A 10670-nucleotide genomic window follows, 5' to 3' on the forward strand; every position below is an offset into this window, starting at 1 on the left:
TTTGCCCTAGGTTGTGCAGTTCCTCCTAGAAGAGATTGGGTTTGAATCCAGGAGAGTCTGACTTTAGAACTTTAGTTGTTAAAATAATAGCCATCTATTAGATCAGAAAAGAAAAAAAAACTGGGCAGAGCTAGAAGAGCAAACTGAAAGAGTAACAACCCTGGGCAAATGCCAAAATTTCTGGCATCACATCCAATGCCTATTTCTTTCTATCCTACAGCAATTTTGTTGAGACACAATTCCCAAACAGTGGTTGTTAAAATGTGTGGGTTGGTGGGTTTTGGTGGGTTTCCCTGATTGTTCAACCCTCACCTAACTGATTCCGGACCTCTTCCTCACCCCAATGCCACCACGGATTTGTTAGCAATCACTAGCATTCTCTCCTCTTACTCCCTCCAAACCACTCCTCTAGTTTCTGTTCCTCTGCTTTTGCTGAGGCTGCACATTCCATCTAAGTAAATAATACGATGCGCGGCCTAGGTGAATTGCAGCTTGCTGCATGACGGTACTTCGTTTCCCCTTCATGACTGTTTCCTTGCTTGGCTATATCACAATATGATCTATATTCAGTGAATGGCTGCTTGGGTCGTTTCCGCGCTGAGGCTATTCACAATGCTGCAGCTGTGGACAAGTTCCACAATGGACATGTTTCTGGACAATAACAGTTATTCCTAGATCAGTGACAACTCCGGTGTTAGCATTTCCTTTTCTGTCTTTCTTAGGGGCCATTGTGGAAGCAGACTGACTGGGCACGGATCTGGCTAAAATTGGGCTCCGCCCACTGGGGCGCTACTGCGTGGAGGACTCAGGCCTGAGGTAACCAAGCCTGTCGCCAAGCCACACCACTGTCATAACCTCCCTTGTCTCTCAAGACTAGAACACCTGTAAGCAGCTTTCTTCCACAGCCCCCTTTGCCCTTTCTACAAGCTTCTATGCGCTTTCCTGACCAGGTGAATGGAAGCAAAACACACATCCCACCTGTTTACCTGCTCCCTCCCAATTTCTACCCAAAGGGCTTTCTGGAAGGTTCACAATGAGATGAGTACCTCAAAACAAGGGCCTCAACTTCCTGACTAATAATGGTTTTCAACTGTAATTGCTAAATAGTTGGAAGTTCTTAGTAGCTGTGGGGGAAGAGCGCAATAGAGCACAGCTGGACTGATGCCCGGTTGCTAATCTCTGGTTTTTCTTATTTTTTTTTCCTGTTATCTTTATTTCTTGTAGGTTTAGAAATTCTTATAAGCGTCAAGCCTCAGGCTGGCAGCGTCAGTTTTAAATGTCTGGTGGGTTTTTGTTGTGTAAGGCTGTTGTTATGGTAAAACACCATGACCAAAAACAACTTAAAGAAGAAGGAGTTTATTTTAGCTTAGGTTTCCAGAAACCTAAGTGCATCATGGTGGGGAAGCCTAGCAGCCAGCTGTAGGCACAATGCCCAAACAGGAAGCTGGGAACTCACATCCTCAATGGGAACCTTGGAAGCAGAGACAGTTAGCTGGGGCGTGTCTTTTATGCCAAAGCCTGCTCCCAAGGATGTATTTCCCCAGTAAGGCTTCACCACAGTGCCACCACCTGAGGACCAAGTATCCAGATACCTGAAACTATGGGGGACATTGTCATTCAGACCATCTCAAAAGGCAAAGTAGATTTTTTTTTTACCAAATGTGGCATTTTTCTCTTTTCTTCCTTCCTTCCTTTCTTTTCTTCTTCCCTCCCTCCTTCCCCCCCCCCCTCTCTCTCTGTTTTTTGAGGTGGGATTTCAGACTTCCTGGCTGGTCACAAACTTATCTGAGGCTGACCTTGAACTTCTGACCCTGATTCCTCCTCTGAAGTGCTGGGGTCACAGGTCTGTGACTCCGGGCCTGGTTTTTCTGTGGTGCTGTGGTTTGAAGGTAGTGCTGCTGATGACCCCAGGGCTTCAAGCATGCTAGGCATGACTCTGCCAACAGAGCCACATCCCAGGGCCTCATTTTACTTTCAGCAGTGAGTTCAAACGCAGAAGGGTTTGAAGAGAAAGTTAAAATCTTCTTGTCAGTATCCTTTCCCAAATCATACTTTTCAGTGAAACCATTGTCCATAGTTGGGTGACTATCCCTTTGGACACTTTGTGCCATAGGGACACTTTGGACACTTTGAAACACTTTATATTTATACAGCACTTTCTGTGACTAGCCCTTGATTGCTTTGTTTTAAGATTTATCGAGTTACAATTGACATGTTGTAAACCACACACTTAAAGTAATATAATTTGATGAGTTGTTACATGTATACATTAGAAGCACCGCTGTAATAAAAGTGGTATATCCATCAATGCCCTTCCACTCCATCCCCAAATCTCCTGCCCATTGTAGTTTTTCCAATCTTTTTAATCCTTGTAGGCCACCACTGTATATTCACTTACGTTTGTCTACAATTTCAACTAAATAAAACCACAGAATGCATACACATATGCATACATTACCACATATGCATATGTGTGCTGGTGTCTTTTCATAATTACTCTTAGACTAGTTCCTGCAGTAGCTCATTTCTGGTCTTGTGGCAACCGTTTAAGCTGTATGCAGTATTCAGTTATTACAAATAAATTCACATTCATGCATCTGTATAGACATATAATTTTGTTCCTCTTATGTGACAGGCAGGGAAGCCCCATTTTACAGACAGGAAATTGAGATGCAAAGAGATTATGGGATTTATTGAACTGACTCAGCTTGCAAGTGATGAGCTGGGCTGGAAACTGAAGGAGTCAGGCTCTAAAGTCTGTTCTCTCATCCTTTAGTCCGCACTGATAGCTCAATAGTCCTCCCCCATTGAGAGTAAACACTGAAGTTCCTACAAAAACTTGAATAGCTTTGGAAAGAGACATCAGAATTGGTTCTCCAGAAGGTTCTGGAGAAGAAGTGTGTATGTATATCTGAGTTCCAAATGGAAAATCCCAGGGCAGTAGCTTCCTTATGCAGTTTAATCTCCCAGTGGGTACTTCCCATCAGCCACTCTGTGTCGCTTATACTGAATGACATTTAATGACTTAGCCATGAACCCTGGTGATAAGCATTTAGAGGGAGTAACAGAGATAGATAAAATACTTTACTTGCAAAGATGGAGTTTTTGTGGGAAATACTATGTCTCAGGGCCTAAAAGCATGCCCAAGAGCTCCTGAAAAATCTCAAACATTTTTAATTTAAGAATCTTTTTTTACACAGTCTATTTTGATCATGTTCTTTTCTCTCCCTCACAAGTATTTCTCTAGAACTACTCCTGGTGCAACTATCTGTATTAGCCAGGGTTCTCTTTTTTCTTTCTTTTTTTTTGGGGGGTTTTTTGAGACAGGGTTTCTCTGCAGCTTTTTTAGAGCCTGTCCTGGAACTAGCTCTTGTAGACCAGGCTGGCCTCGAACTCACAGAGATCCGCCTGCCTCTGCCTCCTGAGTGCTGGGATTAAAGGCATGCACCACCACCGCCCGGCTAGCCAGGGTTCTCAAGGACAGAATTGATAGAATGGATCTCTATATATTTGTGGGGGCTATTCTTGGTTGTCAGCCTGACTTAATCTGGAATGAACTGTAGTCTAGAAGTAGAGGGCACAACTGTGATCCAGACCTTGAGGTAAGAAGACAACAAAGGATCTTCAGGCTGGGGCACACCTTTAATCTGGGCCCCACCTTCTGCTGGAAGCCTAAGTATGGGGAAGGAAGGAAGGGAGTGTGTTCTTTCTTTGCCTGCTTGCCCTTGCCTTGTCAGTCAGCACATCCATCCCTTCACTGGCATTAGAGTCTTCCGGATTCCAACATATACAGACCAGCTGACACCCAGCATCCTGGGACCGAGCAACTCAGCCTGTAAGAAAGAGAGCGGAGAAGAGAAAGAGATTCATCCTATAATTTCCGTGACTCTAGAGAACCCTGACTAATATTAAAAGTAGATTTATTAGAGTGATGTACAGGCTGTGGTCCCCTAGTTTAGCCATGGCTGTCTCCTGATGCAAAGGCCAAGTATCAGGTAGTTGTTCAGACCACAAGGGTAGATATCTCAGTTGCTTTTCAGTCTGTGCTAGAATTCCAAAGAAATAGGTTCTAATATTAGCAAAGAAATTCCTCAGCAGCAGGATAGATGACCTTGCCAGCACCAGAGAGAAAAAGAAGAAAAAAAAACAAAAAGCTTCCTTCTTTTATGTTATTTATATGGACTGCCACCAGAAGGCATGGAGGTACAGATGTCCTTCTGTGTGTTGTGATATGGGTTGCTTTTATGGGTAGATGAATAAAGCTGTTTTGGCTAATGGCCAGGCAGAACAGAGCCAGACAGGAAATCCAAACAGAGATACAGAGAGAAAGAAGGCAGAATTAGAGAGATGCCATGTAGCTGCCAAAGGAGAATGATGCCGGAACATTACTGATAATCCACAGCACATGGGTGATACACAGATCAGTATACTTGGTTAATTTAATTTGTAAGAGCTAGTTAATATTAAGCCTGAGCTAATAGATTAAACAGTTTATAATTAATATAAACCTTTGTGTGTTTCTTTGTGACTGAACAACTGTGGGACTGGGTGGGACAAAACTGTCTACAGCAAGGTTCAAATTTAGGGTAGCCTTCTAACCTCAAACGACCCCAATTTAGGGTGGACCTTCTGATCTGAAATGTCCTGTTGTAGAGCGGGTCTTCCCATCTCAAATAATCCGATCAAGAAAAATTCCCCCAACGTGTGCCCAGTTACTTTGCTTTTAGTTGATTCCAGATGTGTTCAAGCTGACAACTAAGATTAACCATCCCATATCCTAACCCACTAAGCCATTTCACAGTCCCTTGTAATTGTTTTTACTCTTTACTCTTTTAGGGGGTCTTCACCCAGTTCCCAAATAAGTACACGGAGGCTTGTTCTTTCTTATAAATGCCTGGCCTAATCTTGGCCTGGCTTATTTCTAGCCAGCTTTTATTTTTTTAAAATTTGTTTATTTTTATTTTATGTGCATTGGTGTTTTTCCTGCATGTATGTCTGTGTGACGGTGTCAGATCTTGGAGTTACAGACAATTGTGAGCTGCCATGTGGGTGTTGGGAATTGAACCCAGGTTCTCTGAAAGAACGGTCAGTGCTCTTAACCTCTGAGCCATTCCTCCAGCCCCAAGCCAACTTTTCTTAACTTAAATTATCCCACGTACCTTTTGCCCTTGGGCTTTTACCTTTCTTCTATTTTTGTATATCTTTTCTTTCCTCCTTATTTTGTGACTTGGTGGTTGGCTGCTGGAGTCCTCCTCTCCTCCTTTTGCTCCCTGATCTTCTCTTCCCAGATTTCTTTTCCTATTTATTCTCTCTGCCTGCCAGCCCTGCCTATCCTTTCTCCTTCCTAGCTATTGGCCCTTCAGTTTTATTAGACCAATCAGGTGTTTTAGACAGGCAAAATAACACAGCTTTACAAAGTTAAACAAATGCAACGCAACTTTGTATCATTAAATAAATGTTCCACAGCATAAACAAATGTAACACATCCTTAACTAATATTTTGTTGTGAACTGTTGTTCCCTAAATCTTTGTTTTAAATAGGCAAACAAACAAACAAAAATCATTGTAGTCAAATAAACAGTCCAGATTGCAGTCCCCAAACCCAAGCCTTCCCAGCTAGTCCCCAGCCCCACAGCTGGGCCCTCCCCACAGCCCCAGAAAACAGGCCCAGGCCATACCAGCTAGAATGGGTGAATGACTTGCATAGCAGAACTGTATCCCTCTGTTGTAAGGAGGGGCTGCTTGTTTGTCCTGGCCGCCTGGCTAGTTTAGCCCTGAAACAACCACACAGAAACTAATTAAATTAATTAAATCACTACTTGGTCCATTAGCTTTAGTTTTTTATTGGCTAATCCTTACATCTTAATTTAACTCATTTTTATTAATCTGTATATCACCATGAGGTTGTGGCCTACCAGCAAAGTCTCAGCACGTCTATCTCCAGCGTCTCTCTGCCTCTGCCTCCTTTTTCCCAGCATGCCATTTATTCCCCCCTACCCACGCCTACCTAAGTTTTGCTCTATCAACAGGCCAAAAGCATTTTTTTATTAACCAATGAAAGCAACACAAAGACAGAAGGACCTCCTACACCACCCTTCCTTGGATTCTATCACCTGGGACCCTTTCCCAGGCCATTGCTGTCTCAGCTTGTCCTTGGCCCTGCTGCTGCTGGGCTTCCACCCCCAACCCCAGCAGGCTTCTACCACTGAGACACAGACTACACCAGCTAGAATGGGCCCAAGCCACACAAGCTAGAATGGAACTCCAGCAGACTCCATGTGCCCAGACACAATCCACAGCAGCTGGAAGAACAGGTGCCATCAGCCACATACGGTCCACACCATCTGAAAGAGCAACTCCAGCAGCTCTACCAGAGGCCAGGCTGTTTTTAGGTACCCCAAAAGAAGGCTCAGACTTTACTGGAGGCCAGGCCGGGGGTATAGAGACCCAAGAATGCTGCAGGAAAATGCTTCTGTACACTGTAAAGATTTGTCACTTGTATTGGTTTTATAAAATGCTGATTGGCCTGTAGCCAGGCAGGAAGTATAGAGGGGGCAACCAGACTAAGAGAATTCTGTAAAGAGGAAAGACAGAGATGGAGTCACCAGCCAGGCACAGAAGAAGCAAGATGAGAATGTCTTACTGATAAAAGGTACCAAGCCACGTGGTTAAACATAGAAAAGAATTATGAGTTGATTTGAGTTGTAAGAGCTAATTAATAATAAGCCTGAGCTAATAGACCAAACAGTTTATAATTAATATAAGCCTCTGTGTGTTCCTTTGGAACTAAACGGCTGCAGGACAGGGCGGGACAGAAACTTCTGTCTATACAAGAAGACTTTAGTTTTACTGAAGGTCAGACTGGAACAAACGTCCCGAGGCCCCCAAAATCCCAGGTGATACACTCTACTGGACCTGAAGACCTATCAGTCACCAGAACCCTCAGCCACTTAGGCCAAAAGACCAGAGAGGAAACAGAAACCAAGAAACAAAGTACCCATTCAACAAAGACAAACACCAGAATCAACACCGAGACCTACACTCACTCCAAATCCAGAGGTCTAAATACCAGTATAAGAATACAATAAGTAATAGAAAGGATAATGTATCTCCACCAGATCCCAGCTATCCTATGATAGCAAAACCTGAACATTGAAACACAAGAAAAAGACCGTAAAAAAATTTATGAAGATGATAGAGGTCCTTATAGAAGAAATAAAAAAAAAACTTTAAGAAATGGAGGAAAGACAACCAAAAACAATGGATGGAGGAAATCAATAAATCTCTTGAATGCCAAGAAACCAAGAGAAAACAGACAGCTGACAGAAATAAATAAATAAATAGTACAGATCAAACACAAGGAAAGAATTGAAAAAAACATTTACATTTTTTAAAAAAGACTTAAAAATAAATGGTTGAAAGATCATGAAAATACACTTAATGGCCAGGCAGTGTTGACACATGCCTTTAATCCTAGCACTCAGGAGGCAGATCTCCAGGACAGGCTTAAAAAAACAAAAAAAGGAAGAAAGAAAGAAAGAGAAAAGAAAAGAAAAGAAAGAAAATACACTTAACTATCAAGGCAATAGAACTCAAAATCAAAATGATATTACATTTACCCATAGGATAGCTGAACAAACAGACAAAAAGCCCCAAATAACAAGGGTTGATCAGGAGTGGAGAAATTGAAACTCTTGCTCACTGCTGGAAGGATTGTAAAGTGTTGTGAGGGAATTCATGGTACTTCCTTGAAATGTCCAGCAGAATTTCCATAGCCTCCAGCAGTTCCACTCCTGGGCACACACTCCAAGATGTGAAAGCAGACCCTCAAAGAGACATTTGGATACTCATGAGAGCATCATCCAGGTTAGCTGAAGGGGTTTCCCCAGCACAAGTACACTAGGGGATGAACTACATATGATATATGCATGCAGAAGAATGTTGCTCATCTTTAAAGGGAAGGAGACTGTGACCCATACTGCAGCGTGGAGAGACTTTAAATGAAGTCTCCTGACACAAAAAGGCAGATGTTTTATGTTTTCACTAAAATGAAGTACCTTGTATATAGTCAAGTCATGAAAAAAAATGAAGGAAAATGGTCACCAGGGTTAGGGGAAGCAAGGGGACAAGAATCTGCTGCTGCTCGATGGGTACAGAATTCCAGTTTATGGCAGAAAAGTTCCAGGCATTGATTGATGTGATGATGGCCTTACAATAATGTGAATGTACACCTTTTTCCTCTGTCTGTCTGTCTGTCGGCCTGTCTGTTTGGTGTGTGCATTTATCTGGGTTATGTTGCTGGGTATTAAACCCATGGTCTTCATAGGCCAGCCAAGCTCTATACCACAGAATGACATGCTGAGCTCTTGAATTTTTCAGATAGACTTACTACATATATTAGGCTCACCTTGAACTTGCTATGTACACCGTAGGCTGGTCCAAAACTTAAAATCCTCCTTCTTTATCTTTTTGAGTGCTGGAATTTCAGGCATGCACCAGCGCATCTAGCTCACCAATAAATTTTATGCTCTATAGTGGTTGATGTGTAAAAATTTATGTTATGGAATTTTAACCACAATAAAAGTATGTAGGCAGTGCACATGGTCATAAATATATACCACTAGGAAAGTTACAAGGAAGATATCAGCTCCCCAGTCTTCCAGCACCTCATTTTGTCTCTATGAGCAACTATTTATAAGGTTTTGCTTCTGTCTTTAAGTTTCATATTTTTTTCCTCTTTTTCTTTTCTTTCTTTTTTTAATTTTTTTTTCATTTTGGAAACCAGAACGTTTATTTTATGACAGATTGAAATACTCAAGATGAACTGGATGCTGCAATAGCGGCCCTCTTGGGTTTAGGGGTTGTCCCTTCACGGAATCCATGTCTGAATCTTCGGTAGACAATTTTTAGGTGCCTCATCCGCCCAGTCCCGGTAGTGTTTTGTCTCTTAGCCTTGGCACTCCAGTTATACTTTCTCTTGCACTTGGCAGGGTAGCCACATTTGCCACAGGTAGACTTCTGAAGGTGGTAGGCCTTAGAAGCACGGCGGAGGCACAATGTGTGCGTCTTGTTGCAACGCTTTCTGAATGATGACATTCCTTTCCTCATCTTGCTTCTACCGCCGAGGCCAAAGAGACTGGAAGAGAAAGCACTTCCACTACTTCCTGTGGATAAGCTTCCCTTTCCTCTTTTTCGAGAGAGAGAGAGAGAGAGAGAGAGAGAGAGAGAGAGAGAGACAGAGAGGAGAGAGGGAGGGAGAGAGGGAGAGAGGAAGGGAGGGACGGAGGGAGGGACGGAGGGAGGGAGGGAGGGAGGGAGAAGGAGAGAGAGGGAGAGAGGGAGAGGGTTTTAGGAAGTTTAATCTTTAATGAGAACAAAGCTCAGTTTGGGGTAAAGGGAAAATCTGGAAATGGTCCTGGTTATACAGTGATGTGGATTGTGGATCTTTTTGTCTTTTTGATGGCACTGACTAAAAAGGGTCGAGGTGGAAGCGGGCCTTGGTCCCTCGTCCTGGAATCCCCACTGCTCTGTCTTTCAAATATAAAGATTCAGGTTCAGTAGTCAGATGTGCTTAGGCAGATTTTAGGCGACTGGGTCCTTCTTAAGGCCAACTGTTCACAACAGGGAAAGCTGGAATAGTAGACTCAACAGCACATGCAGAACAAAACCAGTTTCTCATATTTACAGACTTCAGAGGGTGGAGAGGTGGTCTCTGAGCTTTGACAGAGGGGTCACTGAGTTTAGAGGGGAAAACCTCTGAGTTTAACAGTTTAGTGAAGATCCTGGACAGGATACAAGGCCATCATTTAGGAAGATAATCCTATGGGAATGTCACACATTGGGAGGTTAGCAGTTTAGGGAAAGTACTATAAGATGTGGCTGATGCCCTGTGTCAGGAGTAGCCTTAGTAATCTAACATTTCAGCATAGTTGTGTGCATGTTTGGGGCAGTGTCCAGATGTGGTGGTACTAGCCTTTAATCTCAGCACTGGGGAGACAGAGGAAGGAATATTTCTGTGAGTTTGAGACCAGCCTGGTCTACATGGTGAGTTCCAGGCCAACCAAAGTTATATAATGAGGCTGTGTCTTGATACATGCATGTATGCATGTATACATACATACATACATACATACTTATATACATACACATATATGGTCTGGAGAGATAACTTACTGGTTAAGAACACTTACTTACTCTTTCAGAGGACCTGGGTTTGATTTCTAGCACCCATATGGGGTGGCATACAACTCCTGTTATTTCAGATCCAGGGGATCTGCTACCTTTTTCTGTTTTTTTTTTTTTTTTTTTTTTTTTTTTTTTTTTTTTTTTTTTTTTTTTTGTACATTGCACATACATGGTACACACACAAGCAGGCACACACATACACATACACATACACATAAAATTAAAAAATAAAAAAATTAAAACTTAAAAATTGAGGGCAGGCAAAACAGCTCAGCAGGTAAAGGTGTTTGCCACCAAGCCTGACAACCTGAGTTTGATCCCCGAAGCTCAAACAGTGGAAGGAAAGAACTCACTCCTACAAGCTGTCCTCTGACTTCCACACACATCCTGTGGAAAGTGTGTGCCCCGACTTTATTAGGGTTTCTATTGCTGTGTTGAAACTCCATGTCCAAAAACAAGTTGGGAGGAAAGGGTTTATCTGGTTT

At 42.7% G+C, this 10670-nt stretch overlaps 1 protein-coding gene across 1 annotated transcript; it reads right to left on the bottom strand.

Moving 5' to 3' along the window:
• Nucleotides 1-8814: 8814 nt before the first annotated feature.
• LOC119808973 (60S ribosomal protein L37-like) lies at nt 8815-9108 on the bottom strand. Its single transcript, XM_038321573.1, has one exon. The coding sequence runs from the start codon at nt 9106-9108 to the stop codon at nt 8815-8817; it is 294 nt and encodes a 97-aa protein (XP_038177501.1).
• Nucleotides 9109-10670: the final 1562 nt, after the last annotated feature.

Source organism: Arvicola amphibius, chromosome 3, assembly GCF_903992535.2.
Source record: "Arvicola amphibius chromosome 3, mArvAmp1.2, whole genome shotgun sequence".
Taxonomy (NCBI): domain Eukaryota; kingdom Metazoa; phylum Chordata; class Mammalia; order Rodentia; family Cricetidae; genus Arvicola; species Arvicola amphibius.

Coding starts and splice junctions, on each gene's coding strand:
- LOC119808973 (XM_038321573.1), bottom strand. CDS start 9,108: ATGAGGAAAGGAATGTCATCATTCAGAAAGCGTTGCAACAAGACGCAC.